The sequence below is a fragment of the Marmota monax genome, unplaced genomic scaffold (assembly GCF_021218885.2).
Source record: "Marmota monax isolate L192 unplaced genomic scaffold, Marmota_monax_Labrador192_F-V1.1 WCK01_AAM20220418_F8-fsc00070, whole genome shotgun sequence".
Classification (NCBI taxonomy): Eukaryota; Metazoa; Chordata; class Mammalia; order Rodentia; family Sciuridae; genus Marmota; species Marmota monax.
Genome location: NW_026692116.1, coordinates 4985649 through 5006948, shown reverse-complemented (window position 1 = coordinate 5006948; position 21300 = coordinate 4985649). Strand labels below are relative to the sequence as shown.

At 37.8% G+C, this 21300-nt stretch overlaps 1 protein-coding gene and 1 pseudogene across 8 annotated transcripts in view; both read right to left on the bottom strand.

Annotated features, from left to right (window-relative positions):
- Positions 1 to 12859, bottom strand: part of Abcd3 (ATP binding cassette subfamily D member 3) — a 97708-nt gene extending 84849 nt beyond the window's left edge. For 2 of the 8 annotated variants that reach the window (XR_009228550.1, XM_058585341.1), the window contains exon 1: positions 12381 to 12859. Coding sequence is in view for 7 of the 8 variants with exons in the window: in XM_058585341.1 (XP_058441324.1) it covers positions 12381 to 12490 (110 nt within the window). In the remaining variant the exon portion in view is untranslated. The remainder of the gene's footprint in view (positions 1 to 12380) is intronic. The other 6 variants (XM_058585329.1, XM_058585337.1, XM_058585324.1 and 3 more) reach the window with 6 other exon arrangements.
- LOC124105297 (ATP synthase F(0) complex subunit C2, mitochondrial-like) lies at positions 962 to 12239 on the bottom strand (annotated as a pseudogene).
- Positions 12860 to 21300: the final 8441 nt, after the last annotated feature.

Sequence of the window (21300 nt, the reverse complement as noted above, 5' to 3'; positions counted from 1 at the left end):
AAAAAGAATCCATTCAGTTATATATGTCTGTGTAAATTTTATGCAGTTTTCTATATCTGTGGCATAATCCATAGACCTTTCTTTTCAAGTCAATAATTCCATGTTTTTGCTCAAGCTGTTTTTCCTATCTGGAAGGCCCCCTTAGCAAGACACTCCATATCCCCAAAAGATCAGGGCTCAAATGTGAAATTTGCATTTGAATTAAACATTCCCATCTCCATACTCCCTCCCATAAAACAGAGTTCCCACAACTAGTCATACTTTGGTTGTACAAATTTTCTATTACTAAGATCACTCAGTTTGGCATCTCAATGCCCAGCCTACTGACATACAGCATTAAATAGAATGTACTGAATAAATGTTCTATTTCTTTCCACATTAATGTCTCCTCTGAGGCTGGGAGAAATAGCTATTTTGTTGAAGGAATAAAATACAAGCAGAAATGTATCTATTTATCAAGTTAAACTGGAAATATTTGATATTAAAATAAAAAGTGGAATCCTTATGAACTATTAAGTCTCACACTTTGCTTTCCCCTCCCCCATCTCCTTACTAAAACATCTTGGGTATTACTGAGGTAGAAAAAAGTGAAATAATTCTTACAGTTCAAAAATACCTTAAATCTAATTTTCTAATGCCATATAACTATTGATAAATAAATAGAGAACAATACCTTAACACATCATCAAGAGATGGGGGCGGGGGGGGAGAATTTAATGATAAAAATAGTATTAAAATGTTCAAACACAGAACTCTCTCCTTCTGTTTCTCAAGAGAATAAAATCTTGTCTGATTTCATTTAATGATTTTTAATGTTTTTTCTTGATTTAAATTTTAATCTTGGGATGGGGATGTGGCTCAAGCGGTAGCGTGCTCGCCTGGCATGCACGCGGCCCGGGTTCGATCCTCAGCACCACATACAAACAAAGATGTTGTGTCCGCCGAGAACTGAAAAATAAATATTAAAAAAAAAAAAAAAGTTTAAAAAAAAATAAATAAATAAAAAAATAAATAAATTTTAATCTTCCCAAATGCTCAAATACAAAACTAGCATAAAAAAGGTTCTGCTTTCTCCCACTGTAAGATCCATTTTGAAAAGAGACTTGTTCATATTCACTGGGTCCTCAACACCTAGAAATTCAGTGTCCAATTAGTTAAGATACAGACTTGTATCATACCCCCAAATCCTGAGAAGAAAAACCTCTCAATCAAATCTGTATACCAAATAACTCAAAACCCAGCATTTCACATACCGTGGGCATTCAACTGAGTGGCATGATGACTAGGTTCCTTTCTTTGAGTAGTTCTTTATTCCACCTACTGTTCTCAGGCCAGGCTAGTTCCTCCAGTCCTACTTCTGGAAGGAGGAAACTATAGTATTCAACCTTGATTTCTTCTTTTCTCCTAAGCTCATCTCCAAGAGAAACTGAAGAACTGCAATAACACTGAATTAGAGTGAGAAGTTTGAGTTTGATATGCAGTATTTTTATAAAGAAGATAAAAGCATGCGTGATAAAAGGGAAATGCAACAGTATGCTAATACTATTTTAATCAAAGCTAAAAAGCAACAGTTTTAAGTTACATGCTCATTTCAGAAGTTAGAATGTGAAAAAAGTACTAAAATGTGGGGGAAAAGACTATCTTATAATCAATGAAATGTGATAGTAATCATGATAAATGATGGGTGTTTTTTTTCTCCCTTTTTCTAAATCATATCTTCTAGAGAGTATATTACACTTTATCGGCAAAAATGTCCAATATTTAAAACTATGAAGCATTGAAAGTAATTTTTAAAAAGTTCACAAGTTTTGTGGTATTCACTAAACTTATAGAATCATTGCCTCTTTCCTTGTTAAGAGAAACTATGTGTCCAGGTTGCTTCACAGGTTTAAGTTAAATACATATTTTTAAAATAATGACATAAAGTAGACATATAAACACATGCTGGCTAAACTTTTACCTAGAAGCTGCCCCATTCTACATGGTATATTTATTTTTAATGCTGAGATATATATTAATAAGTCAAAATAATTTAAGCATTAAGTAAACCATTCAATTCACTTTTATGTTTATTATTATGGTCCTAGTATAGTGGTGAGACTGTTAATCTATTAACAGATATCAAAATACCTATAACTGTGCTTTGATTAGCTTTATTTTCAGTTTTATACTTTATTAAATTGCATACACTCAGGGACTGCTATTCTAGGGAAAGGTTAAGAAATGCAGATTTAAAAAAAAAAAAAAACGTCTTTTAAGCACATTCACAAGTTGTTCCTAAGAAGGTTTTAAACCATTTTAATGCATACTACAGTTCCCACTTGAAAGAACACAACCATCAGTTAGCCAAAACATTCTGTCTACATGCTTAATAAAGACTCTATTCTTAACAGAGATGCCTACAACAAAAGTGATTTTACTGTACAAGAATGCTACAGGTCTTTTCTTTTTCAATTGAACCCAAAGATGCTTTACCATTGAACGATATCCACATTCTTTTTTATTTTGAGACAGGGTCTCTGTAAATTGCTGAGGCTAACCTCAAACTTTTAATTTTCCTGCCTCAGCCTCCCAAGTTGCTAGGATTTTAAGTATGTGCCACTGTATTCATCACAATTGTTCTTTTTTTATTATTATTAGTTATTGATGAACTATTCGTTTATATGTGGTGCGGAACCCAGTGCCTCCACACATGCTAGGCAAGCACTCTACCACTCAGCCACAACCCCAGCCCCTCACAACTGTTCTTAAGTAAAGCTACCTAATTTTTTTTTAATAATTTTTAGTTGTTGATGGACCTTTATTTCATTTATTCTATGTGGTGCTGAGAATCAAACCCAGTACCTCACACATGCTAGGCAAGCACTCTTCCGCTGAGCTACAGCCCCAGCCCACAACGCCTAATTTTTTAATAGAAATACTACACATGCCAATGTAAACAACTCTAATGTTCCATAAAAATCTCACTAAAAGAATGGAGGAATACCATTAAATTGCATTTAATCTGGTATTCATCACTTCAAAGTAAATGTAAAAGACCCTTTCTTCCTCCTAATTCCAGTTTATATTCTGTTGCAACAGACTAGAAGTTAATGGTATTCATCAGGTCATGCATGACCATGATATTGATCCTTTGGGGAAAATACAATTTATCTAAATTGACAGAGTGGCATGAGTACTTAAAAGAAAGAGGTAAATTCTAGGAGCAAGAAAAGAGTTCACCAAAATGTCATATCAAACTAAGCCCATTCTCTTCTCTGAAGGAATATGGAAACTCCGTAAACTTTGTTTACTATGCTACAACGTGATGTAAACCAAATCAGGGGTTCTCTGCCTTTTCCACGAAAGAGACCAATGACGCAAAGAATTCTAGGACCTCATCTTCACGACACCATGATCAGAAAAGACCCTTCCCAATTAGTAGCTTCAGAAACACCCCAAAAGAGGACTTTGGCCTAATACAGATCAGGTTATGAATATTGTCAGAATGCCAGGTCTGTTAACAGAAGTACTGGCAAGATGAATATTCGAGCCAATATAATACCTAGAAGGTGTCAATTAATAGGAAGGTTAGAATGGTATAATTAGAAGGCTTTACCCTTAGTCTGGTCCGATTTCTCTTTAATGTATTGGGAAAATATACAGAAAGAATGGCTAATATGCAGGATCAGTCAGGTGTGGTGGCACACACCTGTAATCCCAGCGGCTTAGATGGCTGAGGCTTGAGGCCTGAGATCAAAGCCAGCTTCAGCAACCTACACAGGCTCTAAGTAACTCATCAAGATCCTGTCTCTAAATAAAATATAAAAAAAGGCTGAGGATGTGGCTCAGTGGTTAAGTGCACCTGGGTTCAATCCCAGTACCAAAAAAATATCCAGGATCAAAAAAGTTCTAAAGGGAAGAAGTGAAATGCTCAAAAAAGGTTTAAATGTAAGGACCTGCACTCAGGTTTAAAATAAACTAAATAAATAAGCACAAGTTGAGGAAGGAAAAGGAAGTAGAACCATTATATAAACTAAATGTGAAAAATATTTGGCTGAATGTCATCTCATGCTTTTTTAACAAAAGCTTAAGATCTACAAAGCAGGTCATAACTTTGTTCTATTTTGTGCCAGTGAATATGAAATTTAGGAACACCTCTTTACAAGGTGGAGAAATAGAGTATCATATTACAGAAGCAGCAACTGAAAAATTACTGAATACCTGAAACTGTGTCACATAAAACTAACTTAAACACTTTCCAACTCCAAAAGTAAATGATTCTATCAATTGAAAACGGCTTCTTTAGGGAAATTTCCATAGACACATGTGAGGAAACTTTTAGGAAAGTTCAATAATTTTTTTTCAATATTTTTAGTGTTGGACCTTTGTTTTATTTATTTATATGTGGTGCTGAGAATTGAATCCAGTGCCTCACCCATATGAGACAAGCACTGTTCCACTGAGCCACAACTCCAGCCCCAATAATTTTTGAGTAGCTAAATGGGATATTTCATTGTCTTCTTCATTTTCCTTTAGCAAGCACAGCAACAGCCTATGAGAGTTATTTTTATTTATTGAGCATGGGGTTAAAACATTTTCTTGTTTAATCCTCACTCAACTGTTGAATTATGTGAATACTATTATCCCCGTTTTTCTAAGGCTCAAAGATGTTGAGTTAATTGACCAAGGCCACTTGTTAAGAGAAACTATGTGTCCAGGTTGTGGACAGATATAGCAAATGGTTTCTTAAAACTCTGAACCCATACCTGACTCCAAAGACCATGTTTTCTACTACATCAAGCTACCTTCATAATCAAAATTAAGTGCTACATTAAAAAAAATTGTTCTTTCAAATATATAAATATATGCAAATTAAAAGAATCTTTCAACATTATTTTGCACCTCTAAAGCAGAAAAAAATTAAATATTCCCTAACAATGAGTAATTATATTAGAACTCAGTCACAGTATTGCAAAGTGACACAACTCTTTAAAAGTAGTATGTCGTCAACCTATGCATCTCTAGAACATTCACACTTTTTCCACAAACACTAAAGAAGTTCATAAGCTTCCATTTATTAATCCTATTTCTGGCAATTTATTCCAAGGAAATATTCAACAGAGATGGAAATGTTCACTCACAAAAATACACAGTACTACTTATAAAAATTCCAGAAACAATCTAAAGGCCCAATACTTAAGGGTAAAAAAATATCATGATTAAACCACAGAAATATTTATGCATTCTTTAAAAGAACTATAAGAAAGATGTACACCTCAAATGAAAATAGCAAAACACGTAATTATAGAATCATCAGGTGTGATGGTGCATGCTTATAGTCCCTGTTACTTGGGAGGCTGAGATGGGAGGATCATTTGAAACCAGGAGTTCAGAGTCCAGCCTGGGAACAAAGCAAGATTCCATCTTCAAAACAACAACAACAAAAGAAATATTATAACTATGTAAAAAATGCATATAACAAACATACGACAGTTTATTATTGTTATGGCATTATGAATACCTTTGATTTTGTAATTATCTTTAATATTTTCACTCTCTTGTTAACTGTCACAAGTAGGTTATAAATGGTACTAATATCATTTTTATAAGTTTCTGAGATTTGCTTTACCTATGGAAATAAGAGGCAAAAGGGGTCCAGCTCCTAAAAAACTCATAATATAGTTGAGACAAAATTTATATCTGTAGCAAGAAAAAGGTGTTATTTAAAACAGCAGTAACCACAGCCCTAAGAAATGGGCATCTCAGAGATAGAGTTAATCAACAAACATTTTCTGAATGCCTACTGTATGCCAGCCATAGTTCTAGCCACTAGAGCTGTAACAATGAACAAAACAAAATTTCCTACCCTCATGGTGTTTACATCCTGACAGCACAGACATGTAATAAATAAGATAAATATGTAAAATAAAAAGTGCTTTTGATAATGGTAAGTGCTAAGGAAAAAAATAAAGCCATGAAGGTAGACAGTGTGTGTACTGAGGATGCTATTTTAAACTGAGTGGCAACGTGCTCACTAACATGTCTGATAAAACTGAAGGGGTAAGGAATAAGCAATATGGTACCAGCGACAGAACATTCCAGGCAGGAGGAGAATAGCAAATGCAAAAGCCCTCAAACAGAATATCTGCCCAAGGATGTTAGTGAACCAAAAAACTAGTAAGTGTAATTAATTAAACAACTTTCACCCAGATCTCTCAACAGACCATAGACAGCTACATAGTTCTCAGAACATTGCTCTGGGCCTGATCTGCCGCAGTTGAATTCAGTACACAGTTGCTTTTGCTGTAAATCCTTTAATGCTTCTTTCACCTATGGTTACTTAAGCACCATCTTTTATTCTAGGGATCCAAATGAAGCCAACCCATATATCCAAGGTTCATCCTAAGGATCTCAAGCAGCTCCAGTCCCTCTAATGACTCATGCTTATAGTCTGCAAACCACTCTATGGACCTGTGAAACTGAAAGAAGTGAAACCATTCCTTTTCAGAGTTGGATTTTAAAGGAGCATAACTCACAAAAAAAGATAAATTTGATGTTTTCAGGAAAGTTATAGAAGGATTGGTAAAAAGGGAGTGCAAGTAGAAGCTAAAGATGTGAGGATATTTGAATGGTTAAAAAAAAAAAAAAATGGCCCAGGACCAAGCCAGTGAATCTTAGAGGAAAAGAAAATAGCCAAGAAACTGCCAATAGTGGGAATGTTCAAGCAATTCCCCTGCCCCTCCCCTTCTTCTTATTATTAATACAGTATTTGTCTTTCCTCTGACAAACCCTGAGCCAACCACTTTCCCCAGACTGCCTAGGAAATACAGGAAAAGGAACACAGAAGGCCGATGAGGCACAGGAGAAAAAAAGAGACTGCTCCTTCATATGGCGAAGAGGATAAGAAAGGCTACCATCAGACAAAAGAGCACCTCCAGAAGGGCAAAACCCAGAATGGCACAGGAGACCTGTCACTTCAGAGGAATGTTCCTGACATAATCAATAATAAGGCTCCCAAACACAACCCAAATCCCAGCCCCAAGCCTCAAGGAACTTGTTTGCTGTTGTCAATATCCCTCCGAGAGGTGCTGGTTTGGAAGATGCAGCTAGAGACAAGTGAGGGGATGCAGGACTGCCAAGCTCAAGAGGCTCTTATCTCTTAGCTCTTATCAGTTCGGCACCACTGCAGATAACGGTAAGTTCAGTAACGGAGAGGTACTCCTGACCAAGGATCCTGACTTGAGGAGGCATACATTTTCAGAGGTGAGAGGCCATCACAGAAGAACTCTTTAAGTGCAGGGAAGACAGTGAGTCTCAAGCAATTTCTTAAGTAAAAGAATTCTGAGATGTTCACTATGCTGGGATACAATCCCTACCACTACTCCCAAATTTTCAACAGAAGTCTTCTAGAAACCCTTGCTTTGTGGATCTTGATTCAGAGAAATCAAGGCAGCTACCAAAGAGACAAGGTTAAAAGACAAGATGTAGGTAGGATCTAAAAATAGAGAAGCCAAAAAGTGAAGTAAAGTGTGACTAAGAAAAACACAAGCTTCTTGAAACTCCTCAGATATATTTGGGGTAGGAAATTGTGTCCCACCATTTATAGATTAGAGTGTTAAAAAGGGTAAAGGGTAAAGGTATACCCTTTATCAAAACACATTGCTAGATTATATGCTAATATATAGCGTATAATATATTATATTATATATTATATATATATAATGATTAGGTAAATCAAGAAAGGCATTTAAACGTGTTTTTCAGAAGGTTAAACAGGGAGTGATCATCATTTAGATCATCTAGAATAGCTAAATACTTCATGGAAGAGGTAATCCTGCTTTATTAGCTCTTCAAGGATAGCAAGATTTGGAGAACAGAGCACACAGAGAAATTTCAGGAATGGACAATAGCATGGATAAAGCTCAGAAGCCAAGAATGAGGGTAGCCTGTTCAAACAGCACAGAAACTGGCCTATCTGGAACAGAGCACCCCCTGGCAGGCAACAGCACATAAGATTAGCCAGGTAAAATGACACCAGATTGAGGAAGGCTCTGAAATCCAGGATAAGAAATCTGAACTTCACAATCACTGATGGGAAGGGAAAGAAACTGCTTTGTTATGCTTCATTTAAGATAATAAAATACTGTGGCAATGTAGACTGATCCCTTTCCCTGCCTTCTAAAACTGGAACACCAGTTTCCCACTACCCAGGTTATGTTCTATACTACTAGGTACACCATCATTTCTGTGAAGATAATGCCTCTACTTCTTTGTAATAGTCCCACATCTCCAAGGCATTTCAATTACCCTTAAAGATTTTTCAATAACCTCAAATCATTTATCCACTCTAACACTTATCTATCCTATGGTAGATCCAAATAGGGATTTAAAGGTTACTCAGTCCATGCCCTCAAGAAACTCTGATGCAGGCAGAAGCCAAGAAAAGAAACCAGCACAATACAAAATGGTAACTGCTATAGTACAGAGATGCTTAAGAGTGTCAGGAAAGCAGAGGACATCTATCAGTGTGGAGACAGGGAAAAGACAGAAAACACCTAAGAGATTAAGCGTAGACTGAATCTTGAAGAAAAAGAACTATCACAGGGTAGAAGTGGGGGGTATGACACTGATTACAATCAGTCTGCAAAGGCTAGGCACAGCCTGTCACCTCAGAGATTACAAATTAATTCCACATGGCTGGTAAATACAAAAAGTAGTCAAAGACCAAATAATGAACAGAAGTTTTATTTTAAAGTAGTTGAAAGATTTTAATGAAGAAATACTATGAGCAACTTTGCATTTCTTAAAAAAGAGCTCTGGTAGCTGTGGAAGATAGATGAAAAGGGCAAGATTTCTTCGTATCATAAATGCCACAAAAATCTGATAAAAGACTGCTATAATATTCAATTTATTTCATTATCCATTCCCACCACCTTCCTAAGTTTAGTGCACATTCTTCATAAACCTACCCCCTAACCACTTCAAACACAATAATCTGGTCTTTCTCAGAACTTTGAGGGCACATCTGCCTATACACTTCACTGTCATCATCTTACATTTTAAATACTTGTATTTAAGTTTGCTCTCCTTAATAAGAACAACAGCTTCTTAAGAAAAGATGTCTCATATTTTTAAATGTATGTTGTTGTGTGTGTGTGTGTGTGTGTATATATATGTATGTGTGTGTATATATATATATATATATATATATATCCCTTATAGCACCTAGCACAGTAATACAACATTCAGAAACAGATATTCCTTTGAACTAAATAAATGGCTCTTATCCATGAGTAAAAAGATTCAATTTTTCCCCATAAATAATAATAAAAATAGAATGTATGATTAAGTAAAACTAAAGTGAAAAAAGTTAGCATAGTAGTGGAAATGATTATAAATGAATACAAAGAAATTTTTCTCTGAAAAGTTCTAATTTGTGATAGGCATATATTACACAAGTACATCCATTCACTTAAAAAATGTATAACTAAGATTTAAATGTATACAAATTTCACCTAAAAACCTGTAAAAACAAGGGGTAAGGAGCTGGTAGATATAGTGAAACAAGAATATCAGAATATTCTTGGTACTTCCCGGTAAAATGAACAGGGGGATTATTATATTATTTTATTTACTTTGTGTGTGTGTGAAATTTTCCACAATAAAAAGCTGTGCATATGCATGAGATTTAACTAGTAAAAATAATAAACTTACAAAAATTTAAAATAACCCAGAACATTAATTACTCATTCTTCAAATGTTTGGAATAACATTACCTTGTAACCTTTAATGTGGTTTTACTAGATCTATTACCTATACGATTCCAAGAGAACACATATTCTAGGACAAACCTACTATTAACAACATGGACAAAAGAAGGCTTAGTAATCACATGTTCCTTAATTAAGCACTGGATAGACATTAAAATTAGTCTTGTTACAAAAGATATCCCAAAGGTCAATAAAATATAAGGTTGGAATTTTATAGTCTTTGAACTGTGATAACAAAGTAGTGAGTAAAAGCAAGGCATAAGATTCTGGAAGTACATAACATCTACAAAGACAGACTCAATACCATTCTTTCTTTCTCTCTCTCTCTCTCTCTCTCTCTCTCTCTCTCTCTAGTTGTAAATGGACACAATACCTTTATTTTATTTTTATGTGGTGCTGAGGATCGAACCTGGTGCCTTCCACATGAGAGGCAAGCACTTTACTACTGAGCTACAACCCCAGCCCATCAATACAATTCTTAATGATTTCAAAACAGTTCAATCATTTTATTCAGTAATTTCAACTCCACATTCATCTGCTCATAATCTGCTTCTCCTCCCACAAAATACTTGATGTGTAAAATAAAGATTTTCCTACTCCTGATACAAAAGATTAACAATAACCTTTTGTCCAGTAAATTAACTTTTGCATAATTCAGCCACCTCAAAAACTTCCTCAAAAAGAGATGCTTAAAGAAATGTACCATGATGAAAGAAGAGCTACAATTATTTAACAAGACAAATTCTATTATACTATTTCACTGCTATTGCTACCGCCCATTAGATGGTGTTCAATTTCTCTTATTCAATAACTGACAATCTTATAAAGTCAATGTAGTAGTTTCCTTGGACTGTAACTGGAAGGGGGCCTGCGGAGGGTTTCTGGGATGCTGATAATCTTGATCTGGATGCTGGTTACACTGGTGTGTTCTACTTGTAAAAATTCTTCAAGCTCTAGATTTATAATGTATACTTTTCTATATGCATGTAGTAGTCCAATGAAGTTTTTTTAAAAAAACATCAAAGCATGCCAGAACTGTTAGCTGTCCTCAAGTCTCCTCCCCATGTCAAAACAATTTTCTGTGCTAACACTTCTCCGCAAAAAATGCAATTCAAGTTAAAGCACTTAATATTTCCTACCAGAATATGCCCAGATAACTGATAACTTTCATTTGCAACTGGGAGTTCAAAAAGCATACAATCCGGGGCTGGGGATGTGGCTCAAGCGGTAGCGCGCTCGCCTGGCATGCTTGCTGCCCGGGTTCAATCCTCAGCACCACATACAGACAAAGATGTTGTGTCCGCCAAATACTAAAAAATAATAAATATTAAAAAAAAAAAAAAAAAAAAGCATACAATCCAATAGAAAAATGTTTTCTATTTTCCATAAGTAACATTTTTTTTTAAAACACACAGAATAGGAAAAGTGAATAGGTACTGTAAATGTCCAGCCTATGATGTGAACTATTTTCAACTTTGTTAAACTGATTTAGGAAAGAAAGGACCATCACTTCAGACTTTAGTTAGGAGGCGGCTAGAAAGTACTTCATGGGAAGAGGACTAGGAGCCACCTGTCAGTGTTTAGTGTTTATATACCAAGCAAATCAAAAACAGGAGAAAAAAGTACCTGCCCAGAGACATGAATGAAATAGAATTCATGAAAGCAGGATGCTAAGATTTAATATGACATATGTAATGATTGGCAAGAATGCTTGGGAACTAACCTTTTCTCATTCACTTGCTCTAGCCCAGGAAATAAAAATGATGCCTGCAATTCCACAACTATAACTCAATTCTCTTTCTTCCTCTAATCTTATGACCTCCCCAAAGTTAAATCTCATCATGAAAATCCTCTCGCGGTGAAAGCAGTGCAGTGTAATTAAAAAGGATTTTGATCCTCACCTAAAACACACTTTTACCTTTCACCTACAAAGCCAAAAGGGAACTTTGTCCTACAAATACCACGAAACCAATTCAGTTTTTCCAGATGAAATGTCAGGGCGTTCACTAAGCAATTCCAAAGGGGTGGTGTGGGGCACTTTAGAAGGAAACCATGCCAAGTGGCCCCAGGATAGCTCACAGGAATCACCCTGGCGACTATGACAGCAATTACTCCGGAATCGAGCCAAACCTCATCCAAATGACTTAGACCTAACAGCGACTATCCTGGAGAGTCCAATCCCCATCCTCAGATCACACAACCACGTCCATAAAACAAATCCTTCAGGTCTGTCTGGAAATGAGATGACAAAACTAAAACACCGCCAGAAAGTTGATACAGAAATTAGGTGGTTTGGATGACGGATGGGCACACTGCTTCCCCTCCTCCCACCCTCGAGTAGGAGCGACTGTCCTCCGGGCTGGGTCCCATATTTGCTTGTGGGCGCAGGAGAAAATTCTCACTCTTGCCGGTACAGCGAGGTGGCCCGACAGGCCAGCGGGGTACGCGGAAAGCCGGGGAGCCGGCGCTGCGGGGACACCCTGACATTGGAGCCTGGCTGTAGCCGCGGCCGCCCTCTCTCCGCCTGATCCTGCCGGCACCGGGACTCGTCTGCCAGGCGCTGGGCGGAGAGTGCACGCGGGGAGCGCCAGCTCGGGCCCGGGAAGGCGGCGCGGCCACGAACCTTACCCGTGCAGGCCGAGGGCGCGGCGCCGCTTGTGGAGCAGGCAGAGCAGCAGGAAAGCGGCCCCCGCCAGCGAGGAGTTCCGCGCCGTCAAGTACTTGCTAAAGGCCGCCATGGCACCACCAGGGCGAGCGAGCCGGCGAAGGGGACTCGGCGGCAACTACCTTAGTGCAGGAAGCGCTGGGGAGACTGGGAGGAGAGGACCGCGAGGAGGGAGGGCGGTGCCGGCCACGCAGGACCGCCCCCTGGAGCGCGCCGCCGCGCCACCCGAGCGCCGAGCCCACCGCGAACTTCGGCTCGGCGGGAGCGCGCGCGGGAGCTGGGAGTCCGGAACGGTCCCGGGACGCGCCTTGCGCAGGCGCGGACCCCCACGGGGTTGCCGGAAACGCGGCGCTGGGACGTAGGCGATCTTCCCTCAGCCTCTCCTCACCCAGCAAGGTCCTGTTGCTACCCACGCTTCAGCCCTACCCTCTCGGTGCGCTTACACCCTGCTTTCACAAGAACTGGAGGAGCGGGCCCGGCCTGCGCGGAGGACTCAGTGGGCCCTGCCTTCCGCCACCCCCCACCGTAATGGGTCGTTACCACCCTCTTAAAGGAGCTCGGGAAGAAGGGAGCGGCCCCTTTTACACAAAACTGGTGGCTTTATGATTACTGGGACTTACACAAAGCAGGCAGGGACTGTGGGAAGAACTCGTTTTTCCAGCGAGGGTTTTCCAAACCGTAACCTCTAGGGGACGGTGAAATCGGTTTGGCAAAACAGGACCTCCACTTTGGTTTTTTTGTTTGGTTGGTTGGGGTTTTTTTTTTTGGGGGGGGGTGCAGTTTTGGATTTTTTTTTTTTTTTTGAGAACAACGCAACAAAAATCTCAGAATACATCACTTAGTAAAGGAGTTGCTTTGAGAAGTTTTTATTCCAGTTTTTTGTAGATTATATATCGCGGGTGGAGACATAAAATGTGTTTCTTTGTGTAGGTCTTGTCAAACAAAAAGTTTGATAATCTCCGTTCTTTGCAAAGCAACATTCATAAATAACAATCGTGCGTTGTATTAATGCTGGCCTTACTCCCAGAATCAGGAAGGGTTTACAGATTACAGCATTCTTATGCTGTCTGACTTCTATGATGCAGAATTGTTGTCCCTAACATTTAGCCTAACACATACACAATAATTTAAGGAGTCACAGTTTTCAGTTGAGACTGGAGAAAAGCAAGTGTCAGAAAAGTAAGGTCATAAATTCTCACATAATATATACACGTATTAAAGGCTTCTACATGTTAAAAGTAGTCTACAAAACAGTGGTGCCTTAGGTGTTTTCTCAATATAAATTGGCAATTGCCTAATACATGTTCCAAGAATCATAAAGACCTGATACAGTAATGATTGGTTTGTGTAGGGTGTTCAACAGTCAATTCTAAGTTATGTAAAAGTGAAGCTCCTACTAAATTCTCCAGCTGCCATGTGGACATTTTCATTATCTCCTGTAAGCCTGGTGTAATTAGTATACCTGGCACAGGAAATACAAAGATGAACAGATAATCCCTATTCTCTAGAGGCTGATAGAGAGAAAACACATGTAAAAGAAATTATACACATGGTAAGTGCCACATTGGAGTTTTAAACAAGGCACCATGAGAACTCAAGCAAGCAAATGCTTAGTTTTTCCCAGAGCTTTCAATTAAGGTTTGACAAAGAAGATGATTTTGTAGCAGAATCCTAAAGCACCAAAGGAGTCAGTAGGATAAAGGGAAAATTACAAAATTCACTAATGAATTACAGGGTGATATAAAAGAGGAACTTTGGGGAAAAAGTGATGATATCATCTTGGAGTTTATAACAAAGAAGAAAATATGTGTAAGTCAAAAACATAATCTATCAAATAAATAGATTCCAAAACATTCAGAGGAAAGATAGAAATTACCCACTGATGAAAAATTCTTAAAATACCCTTGTTCAAGAAGCCTGGCAAATTCTAAAAATTAAAACAGTTATATAAGATTCAATAATTTTAGTTCATGATAAAGACCACTGGGTGTGTAGGGCCAAACTTATAACCCAGCAAAGTTAATTTTATTAATTTGTTTCAACAAGGACACCGCACACCAAGAGAATGAGGCATGTCTCCAAAAAACAAGATGGGATGAGGAGTCATTATATTTAGGGGAAGAGAAGAATGTAGGCACAATTTAAATTGAGCAGTGTTTGGTAAGCTCAAAGCAAATCAGATCTATATGTAATATTAAACCTAAGTTGAGAAGCAGACTCAAATTTCTATTCCCTTGGAAACATAAATTTAAAATTAATGTAGAATATTGTGTCTCCAACTTTTTATCTGAACTGCTGCCCTATAAATTGAGGCCACTTCTTAAAATCAAAGTGATTCAGATAATTGAGGTCCTCCAAGCAAGAAAGGGATGTTCTGTTCTCACTGATAAAATCTCAGAACAAGTAAGTTTCTAACGGTCTAGGGTCTTAGAGAATAAGGTTCCTCGACACTATGTCCTTTGATAATTAAAATCAGAACAGTTTTTTCAGGTTCACACTTTATAAAACAAAATAATTAAGAAAAAGAGAAAATATGATTTTCTTAAGGAATCTCCAGGAGCTCTGATTTTTAAAACATTGAGCTATTGAGAATAGGGAAGAGCAGGGTATATGGATTTAGGGACTCCAGAAATCCTCTTGTGGAAATGTATTGGCCAGCCTCCAAGACCATTACCAGTGATCCTTACCTCTTTATACCCATGCCCTTGTATAATCTCCCTGTCAGAACTAGTTCAAAGAGCAAGATGGTGATATCTGGCTTTTATTATTATTATTTCTTTTTTTAAGACAGGGTCTCCCTAAATTGCCCTGGCTGGTCTGGTGATTGCCATCCTCCTGTCTCAGCAGTCCAAGTAGCTACGATTACAGGTATCAGCTACCACACCCCATTGATAATATGTGACTTCTGAGACCAAATCATAAAAGGCATGTTGTTTCCAACTTAGTCTCTTGGATTGCTTACTCTTGGGGGAGCTGCTGCCACAGAGAACACTCAAAGTAAACTTGGAGAGGGATTGGGGCCTCCTACCCAGAAGAAGCACCAGCTTGCCAGCCACATGAGTAAGCCACTTGAGGAGCATATCTCCATCTCCAGCCAAACCTTCAGATAACTACAATCTCATGAGTGATCCCAAGCCACACAAATACTACTAAATTCCAGACTGTAGGAGATAGTAAATGTTTATTGTGTTAATTCGCTAAGTTTGGGAGTAATTTTTTATGCAGCTGGTGTAATTTGGGCAAGCCTTAACCATGGAAGAAAGGAGATTTCAGAGAAGATACAAAGGGAACAAAGATACAGAGACAATGACGCACATAACAGATTGGGAAAAAGGACTAAGTTTGGTATTGACAGAGGTTCAGGAAGGGGTGTGAAATGACGGAAAAAAAGGTTGAAATTTTTAATTGAGATCAACTCATGAAGAATCCAAAACAACATGTTGATCAGATGGGATATTATTCTGCACATAAGGGGAAGTATTCCGTGCAGTATATGCAGGTTTGGGAGAAAGGCAGTAATCACAGGTTTTATTTAAGGATAATCATGCTGTTGGCAGCATGAAGGGTAGACTAAAGGAGGAAACATTAAGCAGAGATACTGGTTTGTACACTCTTGAAATGGTCTAGATGTAGTGGTCTGGATATAAGTTCCCCCTGCCCCCCATCAAAAGCTCCTGTGGTAATTCAGGAATATTCAGAGGTGCAATGATTTTATTATATATAAGAGCTATAACCTAATCAGTCCATCCTAGTTTGAATGGACTGACTGGGTGGAAACTGTGGCGGGTGAGGCATGGCTGAAGGAGGTAGGCCACTAAGGGATCTGCCCTGAAAGTGTTCATCTTTCCTGCAGCTCACTCGCATTCTCTGTCTCTCTCTGCTTCTTGACTGCCGTGAAGTTTCCACCATATCCTTCGACCACAATGTTCTACCTCACCTTGGGCCAAGAGCACTGGAGTGGGCTAACCATAGACTGAGCCTCCAAAACTAAACATCTGAAACTATGAGCCAAAATAAACTTTTCCTCCTCCAAATTGCTTTTGTTAGATATTTTGGCCACAGCAACCAAAAGCTGAGTAACATACTAGATGAAAGATAGTAAGCAGGGCTGGATATCTATCTCAGTTGATAGAGTGTTTGCCTTGCATGTACAAGGCCCTGAGTTCAATCCCCAGCAACATTAAAAAAAATAGTAAACAACTGAGAGCAACACAAGGTAAATAGGGAGAAAAGGACTTTGTGGATCCAAATTGATGGAGATATATGAGATTATTAATAAGAAGAAAAGTTTTAAATCAGCCTGATAGTTCTTGGCTGATAAGATAATAAGATGCAAATGAATATATTCCTTACTGCTTTCTCATCACCAGGATAAACTTCAAGATCCTTAGCATCTCACAAAAAGCCAGTTATGATGCAAGTTCTACCAACCTCTCCCATCTTGGCACTCCTCTCCTCCGAAAGATATATTCTACCCCTATCCCAGGAGATAAATGCCCACTACTAGTAACTCCTGTGGTCTTCCCTTGAATATGCTATTCTGTCTGCCTGGAATACTGGTCCTATCCTACCTTTATTTTCTCAATTCCAATTCAGTTCATCCTTTGAAATGAAACCTTGATGATCTCCCACTCCAAGCAGTCTTCTCCATAGCTCCTGCCAAGTTAATCACTCCCTCCTTTTTACTACTTCTGTTTCTTATATAATCCTATTAATATATAGTAGGGTATCTGAGGACACAGATCTTTAAACATTTTTTAAAGAGAAACTGCAAGTCATTTCTCTGGCAAGGTAAACACATCATCACTGGAAACAAATGATCTTTGCTTAGAAAAAGTCCCATGAGAAGCCTGTCTTGCCGATACAAATGGAAGAAGAGAGTAGTTAGACATTGCATTAGAGGAAGTATATAACAGGGTATCTTAACAAAACCGTTCCTCCAAATAGCCCTAGTCAGCTCAAGGTGGTACTGGGAAAGTTTGCACAGGGGATCTCTCCTGAGAAGAAAGATATTGAGACCTCCATCTTTTCCCTTTTGAGTTTCAACATTGTTTAAAAAAAAAAAAAAACCTTTCAGATAGACTGGAATAGTCCTGTCTCACTGGCTAACATTCCCAAAGAGGAACTCTTAAGGAGGGATGTGAAGTCTGGGATACCACAGAAACTTCCTAGCCTACTAGCCAAAGGAAGCACTAGTTCCTGAAGAGTACACAGGTAAGCCTTCAGCCCATCTCAATTCATCCAGAAACTACCTGTGTTTATGAGAACTACATCCAGGCATAGGAAAATCTTCAGAGTTGTGCTTTCAAACACTTTACAACCTGTGCATCCAGGACATCATGGCAGAGAAGCAAAGAAACATGGCTTTGAGAAGAGCCTAGCCCCATTTGTTAACCCACTACATTTTAAAATGAAATTTAAATATGAAAGAGAGAACTCCAGTCTTCCAAGGCTTTCCTTATTAAAAGTTCTGTGAAAGTTCTGTGGTCTCATACATCTATAAGGCATTACGGAGACCCCTCCTTGTATTAATATTCTATGAATACTATCTAGATTGAAGTCTCATTATCAGCCTGAATGGTTACTTCTGTGTCTTTAAAGAAACATGGGGACCATGAATGAGCCTGGGGACTTCTCTCTTAGCATTCTTACCTACTACACCAGGTCAGATGCCCTTTCTCTCTTTCAATCTGTGGTAGGATTAGTCTACTTAAACCTCAGTCTCTGCTTGAACTTTGACAATCAAAAGTTATGAAGACTTCTGCCAATGAAAGTACCAAAGCACAGAGCTTTGTCTCTGAACAGGAAACAGAAAAGAAGAAAATGTATTACAAACAACTCAAGCAATCATCTTATGACTCATGTATTAAGAACCTACCTACAAGGAATTCAAAAGTAAATAAAATAGTCCTACCCTCTTGCAATTAACAACATAAACCTGAGATTAATAACCAAAAGGGACACTGTAGTAATAAAAACTACTCTGATGTAGAGTCAAAGTTATATAGGAATCTCGCAGGGGACAGTGGCACACATCTGTAATCCCAGCAGCTCAGGAGGCTGAGGTAGGGGATTACAAGTTTAAAGCCAGCCTCAGCAACTCAGCAAGACCCTGTCTCTAAATAAAATATTTAAAAAGTCTGGAGATGTGGCTAAGTGGTAAAGCACCCCGGGTTCAATCCCCAGGACAAAAAAAAAAGGCATATAGGAATTTCTAAGAGAAAAACTAATTTGGGTTAAGGAGTTGCAAGAAGGCAAGTAAGGAGGAAAGTTTCTGACTCCATACACTTACATTTACATTAATTTCAGTTCTCTGGTCCAATGTGCACCATACTCCTATGCTCATTACCATTCATTTGTAAAGTCCTACAGATACAAGGCAATTTGCAGCTTCAGTTTTGCCCCAGCAGCTCAAAGCCTAGTCATACATCTATTATGGGATCCAACCAGACACAGCTCAGAAACCTTGATAAAGCTCAGTTTGACTACTTGTCTAGTCCAATGCCACCATCCCCACTTTGAGAATAAAGTGCTGCCCCTTAACCCAACTGGGATTGAAAACTTTGCTGAACTTCATCTGGTTGCTTTACTAGAAAAAAAGTTTGTACAATACCGTACCCAGCCCAAGGTCCTACTCCCCACAGCCCTTGTAGAATATCTGGCCACTGTCTGATTTCTAGATTCTCTGCCAATATGTGTTATCCACCAGAGCAGAAAATTGCTAAAATTTGGTGTGTCAGAAAAAAACATAATGAGGTCAGAAAGTTTTTAAATAAAAAGTTATAAAAAGATCAATGAAGTTTTTATTATTTCCATTTGTAGAATTAAAAAAAATTAGTAAGTACAGTTTCACTAATATGACTATATATTATAGTAATAAATTTTAAGATAAGAAAAATGTAAATTGGCTTATAATACAATGTGGATCTAAATTAATTCATACTGTATTATCTCAATTGCCTAGGTTAGAAAATGTATCAAAGATCTACCAGAGGATTAATCTCATTAGGGAGAAAAGTCAAATATAAAATATTCAAAAGAGGATAGGAGTAGTTAACTGAAGATAAATATGGTAGCAGCCTTTATCAGAATCTTGTTGCATTTTAATATAGGAGGAAGGTCTGCACTCAGGATTAAGTTCCTTGCATCTATATCTTGTATTATCCCTTCAGCTCTTTTTATGATCATGTAGTTTCTCATCTTTAATCCTTCAGCTATATCTCCATCATAAGAATAAAATATAAACTTCTTAGCATGAAAAATTATTTTCTTTACCTGGACCTTACCTGCCTCTCCTTCTCATCCATCCATACGGGGTTACTTACAGTTTCAGTAGGATAGGCTTTCCTCAACCTTTGCATTCCAATTCTAATAATTTCTAACCTTAATCTTCTACCTCATTGTCTTTCAAAATTTGGTTTAGTGTTTTTTTTCTATCTTTTTCCTATCATCAAATATGATAAAAATCCTTTCTGCTCCCTTATAATAGCAATTATAGCTCTATATTTTACTGGTGTATTTACTTGACTTCTGCCTCCCTAACATAGTGAATTACTCCAGGGAAAGTCTGCAAATGTTTTACTCAAAGAGCTAAATGGTAAATAGTTAAGCTTTATAGGCCAGAAAGCCTCTGTCCCAACTTCTCAACTCACCACTGTAATATGAAAGCAACCATGGACAATAGTGTAAATGAATGAGATGTCTGTGTTCCAATAAAACTTTATTATGTACACTGGATTTTGAATTCTATAGAGCTTTCACATGTCGTGGAGTTCTATTTTCACATTTGTTGTAGTGATTGTGGTTGTTTTTTAAATTAACCATTGAAAAACGTAAAATTGACTTTTGTCTTACAGACCACAGGAAGAATGGAGGTAAGCCAGATTTGGTTCACCAGCAATAGTTTGCTAACCATTGCTTTAGGGGCATGGATTAATTAAATATAAAATGGTTGTCAAGAACAAATTCTGAACCTAGATTTCCTCAGTTTTTATCTAGCTGGATGTTACTTATGGGTTGGGTTACACTAGGCAAGTTACTTCTCTGTACTTGTTTCCTTATTGGTAAAATATCTCATAGAATTATTAGAATTGTGTGTATGTGTGTGTGTGCACATATTCATGCATACATTACCCACATAAATATACACAGCATCTAGGTTGGTTCCACAGTTTAGCTATTGTGAATTGTGCTGCTATAAACATTGATGTGGCTGTGTCCCTGTAGTATGCTGTTTTTAAGTCCTTTGGGTATAGACTGAGGAGAGGGATAGCTGGGTCAAATGGTGGTTCCATTCCCAGTTTTTATACACAATGGAATATTACTCAGCAATAAAAAAAATAAAATCGTGGCATTTTCAGGTAAATGGATGGAGTTGGAGAAGATAATGCTAAGTGAAGTTAGCTAATCCCAAAAAGACAAATGCCGATATAAGGTGACTGACTCATAGTGGAGTAAGGAGGGGGAGCATGGGAGAAATAGAAGAACTCTAGATAGGGCAGAGGGGTGGAAGGGGAAGGGAGTGGGCAGGGGATTAGCAATGATGGTGGAATGTGATGAACATCATTATCCAAAGTACATGTATGAAGACATGAATTGATGTGAACATACTTTATATACAGACAGAGATATGAAAAATTATGCTCCATATGTGTAATAAGAATTGCAATGTATTCTGCTGTCATGTATTTAAAAATAAAATCAATTAAGAATAAATAAATAAATAGATAGATAGATATACATAGCAGTGAACAATGATTAGCAGATAGGATCCCTAACAAATGACAGTTATTATGATTAAACCTTTGATAATATCCAAGATATAGATAGATAGATATAATGCTTATACACACACACATATATAAATAATACGTGGAAAATTTT